Below are 20,504 nucleotides of genomic sequence, written 5' to 3'. Positions count from 1 at the left end.
TTGGGGTTGTCGCCCATTTCCGTGCTCTGTGGCACCCAGGTCACCCCGGGGTGCTCTGCCACCTGCCCTCCCCCGGGGCCGTTCTGCCCTTGTTCTCCCGCGCCCCGACGCGGGCCCCATCCGGGGCTGTGCCCTGGGGTCAGCCCCAACGGCCCCGGCCCGGAAACCTGCCCTGGTTTCGGCAGCACCCGGCGCTGTGCGAGGCAGAGCCGCGTGCTGAGCCTGTCCCGTGCGGCCACGCAGGGTGCTCAGGGCAGGATCTGTCCCCGTCCCAGCCCCTCTCAGCATCCCTGGGGCCCCTTGCCCTCCTGCACCCCTCCAGCCCCATCCCTGCCCTCCCCCTACACCCTCACGGTCTGCTCCCAGCCCCATTCTGTGTTATTATGACCCCCGTCCCCACCCCTGTCCCACCGGGACCCTTCCTCCCTGGCCCCCCCAGCCCCATCCCTGCCCAGCTCCTCTCAGCCAACGAGTTTATTTCACTACTTCATTACACGGCCCCGTAACGGCCCGTCCCCCACCCCAGGCTGTGTTTGGGGGGGGCTGCAGCCCCCCAGGGCCCAGAGCCACCCGCGGCCACATCCATCCCGCGGGGAGACCACCGCAGCCCTGCCAGAGTCCAGCGGTGAGCAGCAACCACCAGGCAGCCCCAGGGGCTTTGGGGGCGGGGGGACAGGACACGGCTGCAGGACCCCCCCCCCCATGGCACGCAGCCCCCTGCCCCGTGCCGGGGTGGCAGCCAAGTCCCAGCGGGCGCTAGTACAGCTTGCAGTGCACGGGGTGCAGCAGGGCCATGTGCTCGGCCCCCTTGAAGGGCAGCTTCTCGGTGGAGTAGTGGTGCACGACCTCGGGGATGCTGGCGAAGACGCCGCTGGCCTGGCTGAGCGTGTACTTGTTGTCCTTGGTCTGCGCCACGATGATGTGCACGCAGCCCTGGCTGGTCCTGGGTGGGAGCGCGGGGGGGGGTCAGCAGGGGGTTGGCAGCCCCCCGGCGCCCACCCACCCCGCGCGGGGTCCCAGCCCGGCCGCTCCGGGGCCGCATCCACCCCTGTTTGTTCCCTTCCCGCTCCGATTGTTTCGGCTCCAGGGGCTCCGCTTCCTCAGGAAGGAAATGCCGCCAGCGCTCCCGACAATGCGCCGCGGGCGGGGAGGGGGACGCGCCGCCCCCCGCCCCCCCTTCCCCTCCCCAACCCCGGGCAGCTCGGGGACAGCCGTGTCCCCTTGGTGGGGTAGGACGAGGGGGTGCCACCCCCCGGACACGGGCGCTGCCCACCCCACTGGGGTGTCCGTGCATGAAGTGGTAACTCCTGCGGCCCCTGTGCTGCCACATCCCTCCATGGTGGGACCCCCACCGTGCCAGGAACCCCCCCCCCAGTGCCGGGACCCCCCCATGGCTGCAGGGCCACTCACTTGAGCGCGATGGAGTACTTGCCGCTGCCGGTCTCGCTGGTGCGCACCAGGTACCCGGCCTCCTTGCACGCCTGCAGCCGGGTCTCAGCCTCGGCTCGGGTGATGGCCCCGTGGTACCAACTGCAGGGGAGACACGGGGGGGGGACACTGAGAGGTGACCCAGCCCCCACACACACACCGCCACCGCTGCCCCACGTGGCTCGGCCTCGTGACTCACGGCTGCTTCTCCAGCGACAAGGCGGGGTCCACCCTCTCGCCCTCGCCGTGCTCCGCGCTCGCCGGCTTCAGCATCTTGGGGGTCCAGCTCTTCTGGCGGAGGTGCTGCCGCGGCGCCTCCTCCTTGGGCCGCTCCGAGCCCTCGAACTGGACTGGGGGAGCGGGGTAGGGGGAGAGGCGTGAGCCTCCTGCTGCCCCCCAAGCCCACCCGCAGCCCCCTCCCAGCCCCAGCCCTTACCCGACAGCGCCTTCACGATCTGCTCCTTCTTCCACTCCCAGGGCTGCTCGTACTCGGCCGCCGGGCGCTCATCATTTTCGGGCAGGCGCCCGTCCCCAGCCCTCGCCTTGCGCTCCGGAGTGCCCTCGCCGGGCTCGTAGGGGGTGTCGTAGAGCTGCGGCCCCTTCCCTGCTGCCTCCTTGCCCCCCGGCCACTTGGCAGTCTCCACCTTGCCCCCCACCTCCCCGGGCTCGCTGGGGCCATCCAGCAGCAGGATGGCTTTCACCAGTGGGTCCTTGGAGCCCCGGCGGCGGATTTCTGTGGGGCAAAAGGGAGGTGGGTTGGGGAGGGGGCTGCAACTCCCCCCCCCCAACCTCTACAAACGCTACCCATGGGGAAGGATACGCGGTGGGAACCCCACGTGCCAGGGGCGGGAGGAGCCGGGGCAGGAAGGAGCCCATCCCCGTGGCGCCCGGCCACCGTCGCGGCCCCGAAGCGCTGGCGCCACCGGCACAGACGCCCGCCCGCGGGGCCGCCGGGATCCCGGAGGAAGCGGGGCCGTGGCTGCAGGATGCTACGCCCCAACGCGGGGGCGGTGGAGCAGGGGCTCGCTCCCCTCCACACCCTGGGGACATCCCCAGTGGGCGCCCCCAGCCCCATCTCCCCTTCCCCGGGGCTCCCCCTTCCCCGACCCCGGTTGCCCCTGACTCCACCAACACCGCTTGGACAAACAGCCCAGGCTGCCCTGCACGGAAAAAAACCATCAGCAGCAAATCTTTTATTTCCAGCTTCCGGCCGACTCAGTTCCTGTTATTCTGTCCAGCTGTGCGGCCTCCTGGGTGGAGCGGGGGTCGCCGGCCTGGGGGGCACAGCCAAGGGGCGGCGGGGGGGACCCGAAGCCGGGGCGGGTGATGGGAGCGCAGCGGGGTCCCCACGGGGTGGGGAAGGGGCGCGGTGGGGCCGGGTCCCCCAGCACGGCCCCACGTGGCAGCGCCAAGCCCTGGGGCGTCGTACGGGCCCCGTGCACCCTCCCCAGTGGCACCAGAACTTTGCACCGGCGGCCGTGGGTCAGCGCCCGGCCAGGGCAGGCCATCGCCGAACCCGCGCCTTATCTCTCCCCGTGCAGCAGCAGGAAACAGAAGAGCGGCTTTCCTGTTCCCAAAGCCTCCCGCGCCGGGTGGGTCCCCGCCTGACGGCCCCGGTCCTGAGCGGTGCCAGCCCCGCGGCCCCCCCCGGCGCGGCACCCACCTGTGATCATCTGCTGCGCGTCGTAGGGCTCCATGTAGCCGTCGTTCTCCCCCAGCCGCTCGGCCTCCCGCTGCCCCTTGGTGCGCTTGGCGTCGTAGGGGTCGGCGTAGTCCTCCAGGATGATGACCTGGGGAGGGACAGCACCGGCTGAGGGGGCTCGGGGTGGGGGTCCCATAGTGGCGATGGGGATGCTGTCGCAGTGTGCCGTGGTGTCTCATGGCAGGGGACAGGGATGTCCCTAGGTGGGGTGGCGAGAACTGGGGTGCTAGCCCCAGGTACTGGGGATGTGGGCCATGCCCACGAGTGGCACCTTTTTGGATGTGTGTGGGGGGGCAGCATCCATCCCCACACAGTCCAGGATTCAGGGACGTTTTTGGGTGATGCTCAGGAAGCAGCAGGGCTCAGACCCCAAAGGCCACCACAGTGGCGGCCATGTCCCCAAGGCCACACTGGGCTCCAGAGCCCCACTCCCCCCCCCAGTGCTTGTCCCAGCACAGCTTTATGTAAGCGTTTATTGAACCAGTCCCCGAGCAAGTGCCAAGCAAGCGGGGTCAGGCCGGGCTCCTGCAGGGCTGGGACCGGGGAGGGGGGGGGGGGGCAACACGGATTAAGGGAAATTGGGATGAAAGGAATTTGACAGCAGCTGGAGCTGGGCACGATGAAACACCGGGGTCAGCCGGGCTAATGATGCTGAGCCCGAGGCTGTTCGAGCTGCTGGTGCCAAGCGCTCCCCCTCTGCTCCGAGGATGCGGTGGCTTTGGCACGGCCACTGTCCCCGTGCAGGGGGGGCTCCATTCCCCCCAACCCACCCCCCCCCAGTAAGGGTCCCCCTTACCGTCTCCGTCTTGGCGCTCTTCCCCTTGTCCTGCTCGGGCGCGGGGCTGGCGCTGGGGTAGCTCTTCCCGTTCTTCTCGTGGGCCTCCACCTTGATCAGGCGGTTGATGTAGGTGCCGCAGGTCTTGGGGGGCCCCTCGGGCGCTGCCCCCTCCGCCCGCGAGTTCTTGCGCATCTTGCCGGTGGCGGCTTGGAGCAGTCCCTGCAGGTTGTCCCTCGACAGCCGGCTGCCCCCGTCCTTACCGGCCCCGGGGCCGGCCCGGCAGCCCCCCAGCTCCGCTGCCGAGTTCTTGCGGCTCTTCCCCGGGGGGGCTCCCCCGGGCGGCTCGCCGGGCCCCAAGCTTTTTCGGGAGGGGCCGCACAGCTTGCCCAGGCTGCCGCCGCCGGGCCGAGCCCTCTCCGACACCGTCTTCAGGTTGGCGGGGAACTCCTTGAACCACTTGGCCGCCATGGGGCCGGGGGCGCGGCCCCCCCGGGGCCGGCGGAGGGGGTCAGGGCCAGCTCAGCCGCGGGGCGCGGGGCAGCGCCGCTCCCCCAAGCCCGAGGCACCGGGGGCCAGCCCGGGGCAGGTCGGGGCGCGGGGGCCCCGAGCGTCCCGAGCCCCGGAGGGGACGGGGGCGACCCCCGCGGGAGGGGGTGCGAGGTGCGGGGGGGGCTCTGCGGGGCTCCAGCCCCGGGCTGCCGGCCCCGGGGGGGGGGGTCTCTCGCCGTGCTCCGGGGGCAGCTCCCGCAGCCCGGGCTGCTCGCCCCGCGGCGGGCGGGCGGTGCCGTCGCGGTTCCTCGACGGGGGCCGCTCCCCGGGGGCTGCCGCTCGGTCAGGCCGGCCCGGGGGGCCCCATGCGGCGGCGGCGGGACGGGACGGGACCGGCCGGGACGGGACGGGACGGGACGGGACGGAGCGGAGCCGAGCCGAGCGGAGCCGGGGCTGGAAGCGGCCGGAGGGGGCGGCGGGGCCGGAGCTCCCCGCCCAGATCCGGAGGGGGCGGCGCGGCCCCGGGGGGGCGGCGGGGCCGGACCCTGCCCCGACAGCACCGGTCGGGGTCAGGTGGGGGCCGGTGGGGTCCTGGGGATGCTTGAACGACGGGAGGGGAAAGTGCTGAGCCTGCACGGCCCCCATGCAAGGCCCCCATGTGCGCAGACCCCATGCAGATACCCCAGACCCCATGCCCAGACCCCGCACGCAGCTCCCCCCCCCCTCGCCACGCACCCACCAGCTCAGCCCCAGCGCCCTTGCTGCCACCCCGGCTGCGGTTCCTGGGGCTCAGCCCCATTTCTGCCAGAAATTTCTGCGGGAAACCTCGGTCGGGCCCAGAGATTTGGGTTCCTGCACGGCGGGGAGCGGGGCTGCGCGGTGCCGGGGCTGGCACCACTCACAGCAAGAGGAAAGGACGGGGACGGGGCAGGGGCTTTGCAGGTGCAGCCCCTCCACCAGCCCCAGGCCAGAGGCAGGTTCCCAGCCTTGCACCCACCCGGAGCAGGGAGCGGAGCCGCTCCGTTCCCCCAGGGCTTGAGTCCAAGCTCAGCTCCTCGCCAGCACTGCTGGGCGCGGGGCAGTGAGCGTCCCTCCTGCAGGCTTTAGTTAACGTTTGGCTTTGTGCGGGTGCAGACAGCTCCCGCCAGCCCCTACCCGTGTGTTACTGATCTACAGGCAGGCTGAGGACTGCTGGTGTCCTTTGGGTGTTTGGATAAAGGCTGAGGAGGAAGGACAGCGGCGTTTAACCCCAGCTCCCGCTGCTCTTCCACTTGACGTGAGCGCGGTGACCCTTTGCCCTCTCCCCAGCCGCTTCTTGGTGCTAATGAAGCCGCGGAGGGGAGCAGAGCCTTTTGCTTTTCTCCTTGTTGAGCTTCATGAGGTCCCTGGCCACACACTTCTCCCGCCTGCCCTCCAGCCACACACTTAAAACGCTCCCTGGCAGAGGCTGGAGCCGCTCCTGCAGCGAGCAGCCCCCAGTAATCCCGCTCATCGAGCGTCTTTTTATTCCAAGGCTCGAAGCAGGGCAACGGGTAATGAGCAGAGCAGCTGCTGGATGCGATAATGGACTGCTGAGGCCCTTTGATTTCCTAATAACTTGGATTCAAACAGCAATGAATTAATACCAGTGGCTTGGCTTTGCGGCTGATGAGTCAGCCGTGCCCTACAGCTGAGGACTCAGCACCAGGAGCCGGAGCAGCCACAACACCCAACTCCTTCCAGCAGCAGCAAGCGAGGCTCGAGCAATGGGGCAGGACTGCACGATGCCCCCCAGTCACAGCTGCAGCTCAGCCTTGCACACAGCAGAGGAGGAAAAATGAAATCCTACAGAGCTGGGCTGCTCACACAGGTGGGTGCTGCGGGAGCAAGCCTGGAGGCAGCCCAGGTCCCAGTGACTCACAAGGCACTGCCCTCACGCCCTGAATTTGGTGGCTTTCACCCACAGCACGGGGACAAGGCCAGCGCTGATCACACAGCTGTGTGCATGCGGAGCCTCCAGAGCACAAATATGAACACAGCCTCATCCCCTCAGCACAGGGGTAGTGGGGAGAGACTGGCAAGAAGGGAACAGCCCCAGGGTTGGCACGGCCGAGCCTCTGCTCATCCCCCAGTTTCACAGAATACACCACTGAGAAGTTTGGGGGCAGCAGGCAGCCCCCAGCTGCACACACAAACCCCGTCATCCACAGCACAACAGGGGCCAGTGCTGCAAACACTCCCCGCTCCCCTCACAGAGGTGTACAAGGTTGCAGGTTATAGAGGCTTGTTCCTGGTGTAAGAGAGGGGGCAGAAGCCCCTCTCCTTGGCTGCCCAGAAAAAACGAAAAAGGGGGGGGTTCTCTTCCAAAAAGGTTGCAGCAGCCCTCACTGCTTGGCTTGTCCTGGCCCATTGCAGCAGGGACAGCAGCAGGAGCTGCAGCTCTTCCTTTACCCTCACCTCCAACACCACCCCGGGACCAGACCAGCATGGAAGACGTTGGAGGCACAGATACCACAACCTGGTTTGCTCCACGCTGCCAGCACCGGGTTCAATCCACCCAGCAGCAACAGAGGGAGGAAAAAAAAAATAATGAGACTGGTATCTTCAAATTAACAAACTGTAATTTTTCTCCAAAGATACATTTTCCATACACATCCATCATACACTGTAACAAAAAAAAGCAGTGTACATGAAATAAGAAAATAAATTAAATCCATAGCATAGGTAAGGAGGACGCTCTAGACTGGAGTAGAGTCGAAAGTTTCCAGCGATACAAGAGGCTCAAAAGTTTGTTTTAATAAGAATGCCTGCTAGCAAGGGTCCAGCAAGTGTTTTAGGTCAGTCCAACTGCTTAAACAGTTTTCTTTAGAGTTTATAACAGCCATTATTGTCCTGCAACAGGCAGAGCTATTATATCCTGGGAGAAAGCCAGAGAGGCATCGTAAGATCCAAGTACAGCGTTCAGAAGATGAATGGATCGGTCCTGCAGGATCCGTGCTAGCCATCTTCCTTGGGTGGTGTGTACCAGCCTGAAACAAGAACAGAGATGCACGAGGGATGCAGCTGTACAGAAACAAATGCCATAGCTAGAAACACCTGGCTCTACACCCACAAATACCCAGCAGCACAAGCACGCTGAGCCTGCTCCCACAGGGCTGTGGACAAGAACTGTGCCTGTCCAAAAGGGACCCCAAATTACCACGGGCTTTCCCTCCACGTTACTTCAAAACACCATGCAAACAGTGCCACGCCGCCTCTAGCCACACCAAAGGCCACCAGCACCGACCTCTGGGGCCAGAGCAGGAATGGCAGAGGGGTGCTGCAGCGTGCTCCCTGCTTTAGCAAGCAGCTGCTGACCAGGAGCATCACCATGCTCTGGGTGATCTCTGACTTGGGGCAGAAAAGCCTCGATCCAGACCAGCAAAGGGCAAGGCACCCCCTGTCCCTCAGGCCTTACCATTCTTCTCATGGATCTGAACCAGGGACTTGTAGGACTGCTGTGCTCTTGTCAGGCTGTACTGATTCTGCAAGGGAAGCCAGGGTGACAATCAGTCTGGTGTAACAAGCAAGCCATCTCACAGCCCCCCCCCACCAACTGCGCTGCCACAGAGCTGCTTGTCTTCTCACCTGCATCTGTTCCCCTCCCAACCACTTCCCCAGTTCCCTTACACAAGGCCAGAGGGGATTTCCCACACACCTGCCCTTCCCTTCCCAAGAAAAACTCCCTGGGCTACAGCACACCCACAGAAGCCAGCCCTCACGCTAGGCTCTCGGGATCCCAAGTGCCGACGAGCTCCGTTCTGCCTTAGCTGCACAAAGCAGCTGCTGTGTGCCAAGAAGGAGAAGCCCCTGCCTGACCAGCCCCTACCTTATTGGCTCCAAATTGCACTCGCGCTTTCCCTTTCACCAGGGTGGCGCTGATCTGCATAATCACCGACTCGATGGAGTAGGCGCTGCTCCAGCCCTGTGGGACAGAGAGCACCAGTGAGGCCGGCACGGACACGAGCAGGGCCCCGAGGCAGGGAAGGGCTTTCCCAAGCCCTGCACAGGCATCGCAGAGCCACGCCAGCTCTCAGCTGCTGGCAGGAGGCGCAGGCAGCAAGAGGAGCGGGATCTGGCTGCCAGCAGCTGGAATATGAGGTGTGAGAGGCAGCAGCAGCTACCCAAGAGCACGCTGGCAGCCTTTGAGCCCTGGGTCTTTCGCAGGGTCACGCCTGGTACCCACCTGTTTTGTGAGTAGCTCCATGCAGATGGCACCACCACCCAGAACATACCTTGGGGAAAGAATTGGGGAAAGGTACGTGAGAGATGGACACAGCCTCACCCACCCGGTGCTCTGCTAATGAGCCATTTGCTCAGAGAGGATCTCTCAGGGAAGACAATACACAAAAAACCATCCACCAACCCCGTCGGTACTTCCCGGGAGGGTTACTACATGTTACTACTTGTACCACAAAGGTGACAGGACTTGCAGCACTCCCCAGCGGATAAACTCTTAATGAAAACCTCTCCAAAAACCAGAGCTAGAGACCCCAGAGAGGAGAGCCAGGCAAGGAGTTACTCACCCCCCAGACAGCACAGGGGACACGACCCTTACGAACGGTGGATCAAAAGGAAAGTTGTCCTGGAACAAGAGAAGGAAGCAAAGCCATTGAGAAACTTCTCCTCTGATGACTCACTGAAGCAGGCGTGCATCGAGGATGACAGGTTTTGGGAGGCCTTACTTTAAAGGAGAAGTTTAGGAGGATGAAATCTGTTCCTTCTTTCTCTTTGAGGATCTGGAGATCATTGTGCAAAGCGCTATCCTCGTCAACCCTGCCGAAGGAAAACCCCAGAGGCTCAGAGTCAAGGTCACGCTCGCCAAGTCAGCCACGCTCCCTGCCAGTGAAGCCCAGAGCTACCGTACCTGACAACCTGGCTGCCACGTGGGCCCTCAGGTTCACCCCCAGAGGGCAGTGACAGCATGCGCTGCCAGCATTCTGCTCCTGGTTTCCAGAGAAGGCCATCACACACCCTTTTTGCATGCCAGCTTAAATATAAAGACTGCCTGGCCCAAGGAAAAGGCAGCACTGGTGTCTGGAGGGTGTGAAAGCTCGGGGTTTTGCCTGATGCACCTCTTCCAGGACTCTAGGAACAGCAGACAGACTTGCAGAGCCCTCAGATTATCTCATCTGTCTCTGGAGATGATGCCTCCTCCTTTCTGGTGCACAGACAGCAAGCGAGCTGCCCGTGGGACTAAGAGGCTAACCCCCACTCTGCCAGGTGCCCCCCTGCCCTGCTCGCTTCCCCCCGGCTCATGGGGATGTTTTGGTCCCACCACCAAGATCCGTGACCCCAAGCTGTGCCACCTACTTCAGGATTTTGACGTTCCAATCGTACAGGCTGTCATTCACTAGTTCAACTGCATAGTATCCTGCAAGGCAGAGGAGAGGTGTCAGCACAGGAGGAACGGGCGGGGGCTGAGCCACCCCCTGGACTCCAAATCCCCTGCAGCACAGCCTCAGCCCGGCACGGGCTCCCCTTGGAAAAGGGCATCCTGACAGCAGCGGTTTGGGGAAGGGGTGTGGGCGCCATGGCCCACAAAGCCCTTTACACATGGCAGGGTGGAACAGCTGAAGGCATCAAAAACCAGCTTCTGTCTCAGAAGCCCTCCCACCCACGGCAGGCTCCTCGCTTCCATCCAGCACAGACGGGGAACAGACACCACAAGAGGCTGCTCTGCTCGCTTTTGAGCCACAGCAACCCAAGGCCTGAGATCCTCCCCGCAGCAACACCACGGAGCAAAAGGATCCGGCTCTGAGGCCCCTCCGGTGCTGCCCAGAACGAAGGGCAAGGTCCCCACAGCCAGCAGCCCCCTCCCTCCCTCCCTCCCGCTCCGCACTTACCGCCCTTGAAACTTGGTGATCGGTAAATATCCCTGAGCTCCTTCATTAGCCGGTCAGTGGCCTGCACAGACCCAGACACTGCACCCTGCAAGGAATGGGGGGGCTGCACTGTTACACTGCTCCCACCGCGGCCGCAGCTGGATGAAGCAAATGCCCGAGCCAAACTGCCCAGCCTCGAAACCAGACCTCGCTGCGCCCCCACCTCGCTCAAGTTTTCCCCTTTCTCCCCACAGAAACTCCCTTGCCCCAGACAAACACGCCCCAGGTGGTGCAGCTGCAGCAGAAATACCTCCCTGCCCCCCCTGCTGAAGGAGACCCCAGCCCAGGGGTATAAAAGCACAACCCACCAACCTTCTCCAGGACCCAGGGCGAGACCCAGCTCCTGGGAATCCCAAATCCTGGCTGCCCTGCTGCCTCAGGTGCACGGGGCTCACCCAAAGCCTGGGGGCACTGCTCCAGCCCACCCCTGAGCCGCTGCTGTACCTCTGGCCAGAGCTGGCCCCTTTGATTTGGGGCTAGCAGGCGCCTCCAGCGCTCCTGCCCTTGGGTCCCTCTGCTTCCCCAACCCTCCCGCCCTCCAGGTGACACGTACATTTAAGTAATCTTGCCTCTGGTTCTTTTTTATTTTCTCTAGAATGGCCAGGTTTTCCTTCCCAATGCCTTCATCCTCTGTTTTCTTCCCATCTGCTGGCTCTTCCTCTTTCATCTCATAGTGGTCCAAGTCCTCCGTGTCCTGCGAAGGGGAGAGGTGAGCTAGCACGAGACCCACCCTCGCTCCTCCCCGCTCCGAGCGGCGTAGAGCCGAGGTGTCCCGAGGATTCCTGGTGCCCATTTCCCCTCCCCAGGAAATCCCAAGTGCAGACACCGGGGTGGAAGACACAAGGGCTCAGCGCAAGGCCTGGGCACGCTCCATAAAGAAGTTTTGCGCCCCAGCAGCCCTCCTGCCAAAGCCAACAGGCAGAGAGGCACACTTCCCTTTCCAGATTTAAATTGGGCTCCTACAAGCTCTTTGTTCGCTGGATTCTTCTCTGCCAAGCCTCACGCCTGTCCACAATCAGCCACTAATCCTACGCCTGCTCCCCAACAAGTCCCGTGGAGCTGCAGGGTGCTGCATCTCAGCAGGAGCAGGGCTCGAGCAGCCCCGTGCTGCTTTCTGGATGCCGAAACACAGCACGAACATCCCTGCTCTGTGACCAAGCTCCCAACACAAACAGGTCACCAGAAGCACAGAAAGGAGAGACTCGCTCACACCACTCTCAGGATGTTCTCCCCTCCAAGAGAGGCCACGTTTCAGGGTGCACCCAGAGGCCCTTTTACGATCAGCTCAGCTCTCCCTGCTCACAGCGAGCTCCTGATGCTCCCCCAGCAAGTGCAGAGGATCAGCCCCTCGCCCCCTTCCCCTGCGCTCACCAGGCTGACGTGCACGAGCCCACCGATGGCAATCAGCAAAAAAAAGAGCCACAGCAACCAGCAGCTGCTGCAGATGGTGCTTGGGCAGCACGCAGCCGCTGTCACCACGTCAGCACGCGGGGTTTGGCTGCCTGCAAGGGGCTGTGGGCACGCAGAGTACCAGCACTGGTCTTAAATCCTCTGAGCAAGGGTTTACTTCGGCCTCGCTGGGCTGGCTGCTGCTATTCTGGCTGAGCAGCGTTTTGGGAAGGGCTTTGACATTTTTAGATCGTCACCCAGGAAAATAGATCCTCTTCGAAAATCCCTCGAGTGGATTAACCTGTATAATGCATCTCTGCACCAGGGCACGGCTCCGCCGCTCTGCTCATCAAGCCCAGGCCGACAGATCTCGCTGCTCAGCGAGAAACCTTTGCTCTGAAGGAGCGCGCTGCGTGCTGCGTGACACGAGCCGTTGGCAGGGAGCACAAGTGGGAACGCTCGCTGCCAGTCCTCACATCCTGAGCGTTTCTTTTCCAGCTCACAGGAGCGTGACAACTTACCCGCCGCCACTTTGCTGGGAAGCAGCAGGTCTGCAGACAAGCGGGGTTATTCATGGTAACACTCGGAGCCTCCACGTTTCCCCCGGGGACCCTCGCGAAGGCTGGCCTCGATTTAACAAGCCGTCAGCTTCGCTAAAACCCCGCCAGCTGCTGCCAAGTGACCTGCCCCCAGGTTCTGCGGCGCTGCTGAGGAGGTGCGCAGGCCTCGCGCGCCCAAGGAGAAGTGCACCGCGAAGTGTCACCATGGAGATTCAAGATTATTCCACCCACTTCTAGAGATCTCTAAACCACAAACCAAACAAGCGAAGCCTGTGGGTTCTGCAGCGTGATATTCTCAGCCTGCAGTGAAGAACGGCCTCCCCTGCCTCTCCTGGTGGCTCTGCTGCTCGCACACGGAGCCATCCCACCTCATCCTCTCTGCGGCGCGATTCCCCCGTCAGCTGCGGGAGCTCAGCCCCGCGCCCCTCTGACATCAAACTGCTGCAGAGGAAATCTCAGCCTCTCCAGCACAGCAGCACAACCAGAACTTGTCCGAGGGGCTCCATCCTCACTCAATTTACCTGCCCTCAGAGGCCACAGCAGCATCCCCAGGCTGCCGCAGTCCCCTGTGTCCTGTCAGTGCACTGCTCCCAGCTGGGGCTCAGGACCCAGGTCCCCAGCAGCAAAAAGCTGGGGAAAAATCCAGCTTCTGAGCCTGGATGGCTTCAGCAGGCCCTATCCTGTCCGCACTGCGCCAATTCCTCCCCCCCTGGACCTCTGTGGCTCAGCACCTCCCGTCAGGCAGCTCACAGCAGGTCGCTGTGCTCAGCTCCCGGGCGCGCGCCCTCACGCAGCGAGGAGACGCTCACCTCCGGCATCTCTTCGTCTTCCTCTTCAGAGGACACCTCTTCCTGCGTGCTCTGCGAGGACAAAAGGGCAGAGCCCGCACCGTTAGCTTCCCCTGGCCACGCTCCCCTGCCTTCCGCAGCGCTTCCGAGGCAGGGATTTACAAACGAGCAGAGCCAGGGTAAAAGCAGAGCGAGGCTGAGGACCTTTACAGGCACCTGCAGCAGAGCAGCTGGGCAGGGATGAAGAGAGGGAAGCAGCGGGAATAAATCAGATGAGTAACATCTGAGGCATCAGGCCAGGGGGGCAGAACCCAGAGCCCGAGCTGGCCGGGCAGCAGCGCTACCAAGGAGAGGATTCCACCCCAGGGAGGGAGGAAAAACCCCGCACCCGCCGTGCGTTAGGAAGCCGCAGCCTTTAAAGCGAGGCAGCTCCTTCTGTTGTCTCAGGAAACCGCGTCCCAGGTTCCTCACCTGTTCTGCCGGCAGAGGCTGGTCCAACATTTCGACATCTGGATGCTGGGGGAGGTTGTACAGTTTGCACAGGTCTGAAATTATTCGCTTCAGGTGCTGCAGAAGCTGCCCGGAGAGCAGAGGAGTGTCACGGCGACACCGAGGCCAGACGCGGAGCTGGACCTCAGCCACCCTCAGCACCGCCACTGCCTCCCCTCCCGAGCAAGCAACAGCCCCCCAAGAGCTCCTTCCTACCCCGCCCTGCTCCAGGGGAGCAAAACCACCCGGGAGAAGTTGGAGCTGCTCAGCCCCAGCGTCCTAAGCCCCTAAAAGCCCCGGGGGCTCAGCGCAGGCACTGGGGAAGCAGCCGGCCCCTCGCCACCCCCCCTCCCCACGCAGCTGCCCCCTCACCAGCGTGTTGCCCTTCCTGACTTCCACCAGCCGCTCCAGGATAGCTGCCAGGTTGGGGTCGTCCGACTCCACGGACCAGATCGGGGGGACAGCTGGGTACGACTCCTGGGAGCAAGGAGAAAGCGTTGGAGACACCCCCAAACCGCCCCAGCCCCACAACCCCGGTCAGCCAGGGCCCCACACCGCTCCTCCCCGCGAGCCTGGAGCGAGGGGAGAATTTGGGGGGGGGGGGAATTTCGGCCGCCCCTTTGGCTCCTGGAGCATTTGGGGGCTGAGAGTGATTACCGGGGGCTACCGAGGGTGCTCCAGGCTACCGCAGAGGCTGCTCGCACCGCAAGCTGCGGGACCGACACCGTGGGAAGCTCACAGGTGTGGTGCCCGAGGGCTGCTCGGGGCAGTGCTGCCACTGTGCTCCGTGCCCCCGTTCGGCCCCAAGCACCCAGGACAACGGAAAAAGGGAAAAAGCCCCCGGGGACCGGGCCAGGAGGGCGCCGGTTGGTGTAAATAATGGGTGGCAGCAGCAGGCACCTCCCGGGGCCCGGTGGCACCCCGAGCCCAAAGCTGAGGCCCCGGGGGGGGTCCCGGTGCCCGTGAGCCCCCTACCCGGGGACAGCAGCCGGAGCTGCTCCGAGGAGCCGCCCGGTAACGGCCGCCCCGGCTCGCCCCGTGCCGCACCGGGGCCGGGCCCCACGCACCGGTTCCAGCGGGGCCGGCGGGGGCCGCCAACGCTCGCAACGGCGCCGGGGCCTGTCGGGGCCTGTCGGGGCCGTCCCGGCTGCCCGGGGCTCACCGTGATGTTGCAGTGGATGCGGACGGGCCCCGGGGGCGGCCCCCGGGACGCGGAGCCCCCGGCGCGGGCCCCCGGCCCCGGGACGAACTCGCAGCTGATCTCGTCGGGGCAGGCGCTGCCGATGCGGAACCGCTCGTGGCCCCGGTGGAAGATGGACTCGAGCAGCCGCAGCTCCCGCTTCAGGAGCCGCCCGGCGGGGGCCGCCCCGGCTCCGCTCCGCCCGGGCCCCCCCCCCGCCGCCGCCTGCGACCCCGCCGCCTCCTCCGCCCCCGCCCGCTGCATCTTCCCATGGAGGGACCCGAGGGACCCGCTCCGCCGCCACCGGCCCCGGGCCCCGCCGCCGCCGCCGCCGCAGCCCCCGGAGCCGGCCCAAGATGGCGGCGGGACGGCCCCGCTCGCCGGAAGTGACCCCTCCCGCCGCCGCGGGAAGGGGCGGGGCGGGGCGCCGGAAGCGCGAGCGGCGCCGGGCGGGGCGGGCGGCACCGCGCCGGAAGTGACGCGGGGAGGAGGTGCGGACCGGGAGGGGGCGGGGCGGGACGGGGCGGGGCGGGACGGGCGAGGCCCCGCCCGGCGGGAGGAGGGGCGCGGGGGGGGTCACGTGGTCTCCGGGGAAAGGGGGGCGGGGCTTGCTGAGGGGGCGGGGCCTGCGGTCCCGGTTCGGGGAGGGGGGTCCCGGTGGGGGGGGGGGTCCCGGTTGGGGGGGTCCCGGTGGGGGGGGTCCCGCCCGGCCCCGGTGCCCCCAGCCCCACCCCCGCCGCTGTCTCCGCCCCTCCCCGGTGTTCCCGGCGGAGCGGCGCGGGGCGGCCCCGGCTGAGCTCCCGGCACCGCCTCCCGCCCGGGGCCGCCCCGCCCGGGCCGCCGCCGCCGCCGGCTCCAGCACCGCGGAGAGCGCGGGGGCAGCACCGGGGACAGCGCCCGGGCACCGGCAGCGGGGTACCGGCACCGGCACCGGCAGCCCCCATGGCGCTGCTCCGCGTCCTCTGCCTCCTCGCCGCCCTCCGACGTAAGTGCGGCCCCGAACCGGCACCGGCACCGGGAGGGGAGGGGGTAGGGGTGGGGAGGGGGCAGCGGGCGGGGGGCTCCGGGCCGCCGCCGAGCCCCGCACGGCCCCGGGCCGGCCCCGCCGTGCCGGTAGGGGGGGGACCCCCGGGGCTCCCGGCCCTGTGCCTGCAGCCCGGGCACGCGCCCCCCGGTACACCCCCGCCCCACCGCGCTCGCCCCATTGCACCCCCACCCCTCACACCCCCACCCCACACACCGCCACCCCCTCACCCCATTACACCCCCACCCCATGCACGCCCCCCCCATACACCCCCACCTTACTGTAATCACCCCACTGCGCTCCCCCCATATGCTCCCACCCCACCACACCCCCACCCCATCACACCCCTACCCCATACACCCCCATTACATCCCCACCCCACACACCTCCTCACACCCCTACCCCATACAACCCCATTACACCCCCACCCCATTACACTCACCCCATACACCCCCACCCCATACACCCTCATTACACCCCCATGCCGTACACCCCCACCCCCTCACCCCATACACCCTCACCCCATGCACCCCCATTACTCCCCCACCCCATTACAACCCCACCCCTCACACCCCCACCCCATATACCCTCACCCCCCTCACCCCATACACCCCCACCCCATGTACCCCCACCCCACACCCCCCCGTTACCCCCCACACCCCCACGCCCCGTCTGGCCCCGCAGGCAGCCTGGGCACGGACACGGAGGAGCGGCTGGTGGAATACCTGCTGGACCCGGCGCGCTACAACAAGCTGATCCGCCCGGCCACCAACGGCTCGCAGCTGGTCACGGTGCAGCTCATGGTGTCGCTGGCGCAGCTCATCAGCGTGGTGAGTTGGGGGGGGCTCGGCCCCACGACCCCCGCCCCGCGCCGCCAACCCCGATAACCCCGTAACCGGGCCCCTCTCTCCGCAGCACGAGCGGGAGCAGATCATGACCACCAACGTCTGGCTGACCCAGGTGAGGGAGCCCCTGCCCCAAGACCCCCTGCCCTGGAACCCCCTGCACTAGGACCCCTTAACCAGGACCCCCTGCCCCAGGACCCCCTGCCCCAGGACCCCCTGCCCCGGGACCCACTGCCCCAGGACCCCCTGCACTGGGACCCCTTAACCAGGACTCCCTTAACCAGGATCCCATGCCCCAGGACCCCTGCCCTGGGACCCCTGCCCTGGAAACCCTGCCCCGGGACCCCCTACCCTGGGACCCCTTAACCAGGACCCCCTGCACCAGTTCCCCTGCACCCTGTCCCGGACCCCCCCTTGCAGCCTTCCCCCCCAGACCTCCATGCACCCTGATTTAGGACCCCCGTGCCCCCTGCCCTAGGACCCTCCCCATTTCCCTGCCACGGGACCCGCACCCCGCTTGCCTGGGGACCCTGCGCCCTGCCCTGGGATCTCCGTGATTAGAAACCCCTGTGCTCCCTGCCCTGGGACCCCCAGCCCCCCAGATTCTGGACCTCCACGTCCTCCTCCCTGGGACCCCTCCTGTGCCCTGGGACTCCCCCCGTGCCCCCCCGTGCCCCGGGCTGAGCGCGGGTGCCGGCAGGAATGGGAGGATTACCGCCTCACCTGGAAGCCGGAGGACTTCGACAACATGAAGAAGGTCCGCCTGCCCTCCAAGCACATCTGGCTGCCTGACGTGGTGCTCTACAACAAGTAGGTGTTGTTATTTTTTTGGAGGGGGGGGCTGTGCACACCCCAACCCCACCTGAGGCACACTGCACTGCTGGGGCAGGGCTGTGGCTGACAGTACTTCCCTTTGCCCTAGCGCCGACGGGATGTACGAGGTGTCCTTCTACTCCAACGCGGTGATCTCCTACGACGGCAGCATCTTCTGGCTGCCCCCGGCCATCTACAAAAGCGCCTGCAAGATCGAGGTGAAGCACTTCCCCTTCGACCAGCAGAACTGCACCATGAAGTTCCGCTCCTGGACCTACGACCGCACGGAGATCGACCTGGTGCTGAAGAGCGAGGTGGCCAGCCTCGACGACTTCACGCCCAGCGGCGAGTGGGACATCGTGGCGCTGCCGGGGCGGCGCAACGAGAACCCCGATGACTCCACCTACGTGGACATCACCTACGACTTCATCATCCGGCGCAAGCCGCTCTTCTACACCATCAACCTCATCATCCCCTGCATCCTCATCACCTCCCTGGCCATCCTCGTCTTCTACCTCCCGTCCGACTGCGGCGAGAAGATGACGCTCTGCATCTCCGTCCTGCTCGCCCTCACCGTCTTCCTGCTGCTCATCTCCAAGATCGTGCCACCCACCTCGCTGGATGTGCCTCTGGTGGGCAAGTACCTCATGTTCACCATGGTGCTGGTGACCTTCTCCATCGTCACCAGCGTCTGCGTGCTCAACGTGCACCACCGCTCGCCCACCACGCACACCATGCCGCCCTGGGTGCGCACCCTCTTCCTTCACAAGCTCCCGGCGCTGCTCTTCATGAAGCAGCCGCGGCAGAACTGCGCGCGGCAGCGCCTGCGCCAGCGCCGGCACACCCAGGAGCGCGCCGCCGCCACGCTCTTCCTCCGGGCCGGCGCCCGTGCCTGCGCCTGCTACGCCAACCCCGGGGCCGCCAAGGCCGAGGGGCTCAACGGCTACCGGGAGCGGCAGGGGCAGGCGCCGGCCCCCCCGGCCCCGTGCGGCTGCGGGCTGGAGGAGGCAGTGGAGGGCGTGCGCTTCATCGCCGACCACATGCGCAGCGAGGACGATGACCAGAGCGTGAGTTGGGGCAGGGCTGTGGGGTGCACGGGGAGCCGGGGGGTGTCTGGAGGGCTGCGAGGTGCACGTGGGGCTGTGGGATACAGGCACGGGTGTAGGCAGGGATATGGGGTGCACACGGGGCTGTGGGGTGCACGCATGACCGCGGGGTGCGTGTGGTGCAGCGTGTGCGTGCTGGTGCCCGGCTGCACCTGGGGAAGGGACGTGCACTCCTGCACACCACCACCAGCGACGTCCCTGCCTGGCCACATCCCTGGGGCCCCTTGGGACCCCATTCCTGGCCCCAACCCCACTGCCGCAGCCCCTTCCCCAGGCCCAGCAGGATGCGGCTGCTCCAGCCCTGGATCCCGGAGGGCTGACCCCATGCAGCCACCGCAGCAGCACCGTGAGGCTGCAGATTTCAGCGCAGGCAGGCCGGGCTGGGGCTGCTCAGCAGCGAGCTGAGTTTTCCGGGCTCAGCAGAGGGGCTGGGGCAGGGCCCTGGGGCTGTGTCGCGGGCTAGAGGCAGCTCCAGGAGCCGCAGTGCTGAGGGTGCAGATTTGGGGCTCTGCAGAGCAGCGAGGAGCTGAGCCTGCGGGGACACGGGCAGAGAGAGCAAAGCTGGTGCAAGGCAGCTCGACCCCGGGGCTGACCGAGTTTCTCCTGGCCCCATACAGGTGAGCGAGGACTGGAAGTACGTGGCCATGGTCATCGACCGCCTCTTCTTGTGGATCTTTGTCTTCGTCTGCGTCTTCGGCACCGTCGGCATGTTCCTCCAGCCCCTCTTCCAGAACTACGCCACCAACTCCCTGCTGCAGCTCGGCCAGGGCACCCCCACCTCCAAATAGTGCCGGGGACCGCCCGCCCTCCCCGCCAGCCCCCAAGTGCCAGGGGCAGCGGGGGACTGTGGGCTCACTGCCTGTGCCCCCCAGCGGAGCCAGGTGGGCAGGTCCTGGGGCTGGGCGCTGGGCTCCAGGCAGCCACTGCAAACCAATAAATACTCACACAGGAGGGAACTGCTTCGTTTTACTTTTCATTTCATCCCACACCGCTCCCCAGAGGTGCTGGCACAGGGCAGGTGAGGGAACAGGATGTGGGCAGGGAGCCCCCCCCAAGCCAGGTAAGAGGCTGGGGGGGGTGATGAGCTGGGAGAAGAAAACCAAAATTGCCAAGGGTTGGAGCGTAGTGGTGGGAAAACAGCTCCTGAGGAAGCGTCTGACTCCTTCCCACATCCCCATTTTAGCACCGGGTGCTCCCAGCACCTCCCCTGGCAATGCCCAAACCAGGGTGAGGGGCCTGAGCCCTGCATCCCTCGGGGCTCCCTGGGGCTGCGCTGATGCAGCAGCACCAGGAGGAGGCTGAGGCTGCTCCAGCTCCCCGCGGTGAGTGCACTGGCAGCAGGACGCTATTTTTAGGTCTGACCTGGAGGCATGGACAGGGCAGCGAGCGTGGCAGGCAGTGGTGCCACCATCCTCTGCAAAAACCCAGGCTCAGCCCGCTGAAACCAAGAGCAGCCCTGGGATGAGCTGCAGTCATGATTTATTTTCATTTTATTGTAAATTGGGCAGTTTGAGGCCGAGGGTCGCAGCACGGGGACAGCAGCCCCAGCTGGTCCTGCTGCAGCAGCGCTTCCCGCGCTGGCACTTGCAGGCAGGAATTGGCCTCATGGGGGAACATTTTAAATTGAGTGTTTTCTATAAATACCACTTATCCTCTGTGCAGCCAGGGAGCAAGGAGCAGACAGTGACCAGCAGCGGGTTGCTCTGGGGGAAGCCACACCCCAGAAAGGATTTAAAACCCAGACATTGCACCCAGCCAGAGAAATCCCGGGCTGCTGGAGTTGGTGCTCTCCAACCCCCTCCTCTCAAAGTGCTCCATGGTGTGTACAGGACAAGAGCCCCACTTAGCGCAGCAGGCTGGGGGTTTGTCATGCTTTGCCTCACCTTTGGGGTGCAGTTCTGGGTGAGCACAGGACAGGACGGAGAGAGCAGCGACCCACACGGCCTCATGAGAGCCCAAGGAGGGGAGGAGTCCCCCATTCCCCAGCCACAGCACCCAGAGCTGCCAGCA

General features: G+C 65.5%; 3 protein-coding genes across 3 annotated transcripts; 1 reads left to right on the top strand and 2 right to left on the bottom strand.

Annotated features, from left to right (window-relative positions):
- Positions 1-459: 459 nt before the first annotated feature.
- On the bottom strand, positions 460-4,864 carry SHE (Src homology 2 domain containing E). The gene is made up of 6 exons (XM_082780629.1): positions 3,927-4,864; positions 3,092-3,218; positions 1,865-2,161; positions 1,628-1,778; positions 1,411-1,530; positions 460-943 (listed from the first exon to the last, which is right to left on the bottom strand). The coding sequence occupies exons 1-6, from the start codon at positions 4,374-4,376 to the stop codon at positions 757-759; spliced, it is 1,332 nt and encodes a 443-aa protein (XP_082636755.1). The 5' UTR covers positions 4,377-4,864; the 3' UTR covers positions 460-756.
- A 2,115-nt stretch (positions 4,865-6,979) lies between these two features.
- UBE2Q1 (ubiquitin conjugating enzyme E2 Q1) lies at positions 6,980-15,060 on the bottom strand. Its single transcript, XM_082780861.1, has 13 exons — positions 14,689-15,060; positions 13,899-14,003; positions 13,509-13,613; positions 13,059-13,109; positions 10,854-10,994; positions 10,262-10,346; positions 9,729-9,789; positions 9,101-9,191; positions 8,942-9,000; positions 8,602-8,650; positions 8,245-8,340; positions 7,834-7,900; positions 6,980-7,405 (listed from the first exon to the last, which is right to left on the bottom strand). Exons 1-13 carry the CDS (start codon positions 14,968-14,970, stop codon positions 7,374-7,376), a joined length of 1,224 nt encoding a protein of 407 aa, XP_082636987.1. The 5' UTR covers positions 14,971-15,060; the 3' UTR covers positions 6,980-7,373.
- Positions 15,061-15,492: 432 nt separating this feature from the next.
- CHRNB2 (cholinergic receptor nicotinic beta 2 subunit) lies at positions 15,493-19,444 on the top strand. The gene is made up of 6 exons (XM_082781149.1): positions 15,493-15,691; positions 16,415-16,560; positions 16,646-16,690; positions 17,276-17,385; positions 17,498-18,455; positions 19,112-19,444. The coding sequence occupies exons 1-6, from the start codon at positions 15,649-15,651 to the stop codon at positions 19,280-19,282; spliced, it is 1,473 nt and encodes a 490-aa protein (XP_082637275.1). The 5' UTR covers positions 15,493-15,648; the 3' UTR covers positions 19,283-19,444.
- The last annotated feature ends 1,060 nt before the right edge of the window (positions 19,445-20,504 follow it).

The sequence above is a fragment of the Aythya marila genome (assembly GCF_965140915.1).
Source record: "Aythya marila genome assembly, chromosome: 29".
NCBI classification, from domain to species: Eukaryota; Metazoa; Chordata; class Aves; order Anseriformes; family Anatidae; genus Aythya; species Aythya marila.
This window is presented reverse-complemented; position numbering and strand designations above follow the sequence as displayed.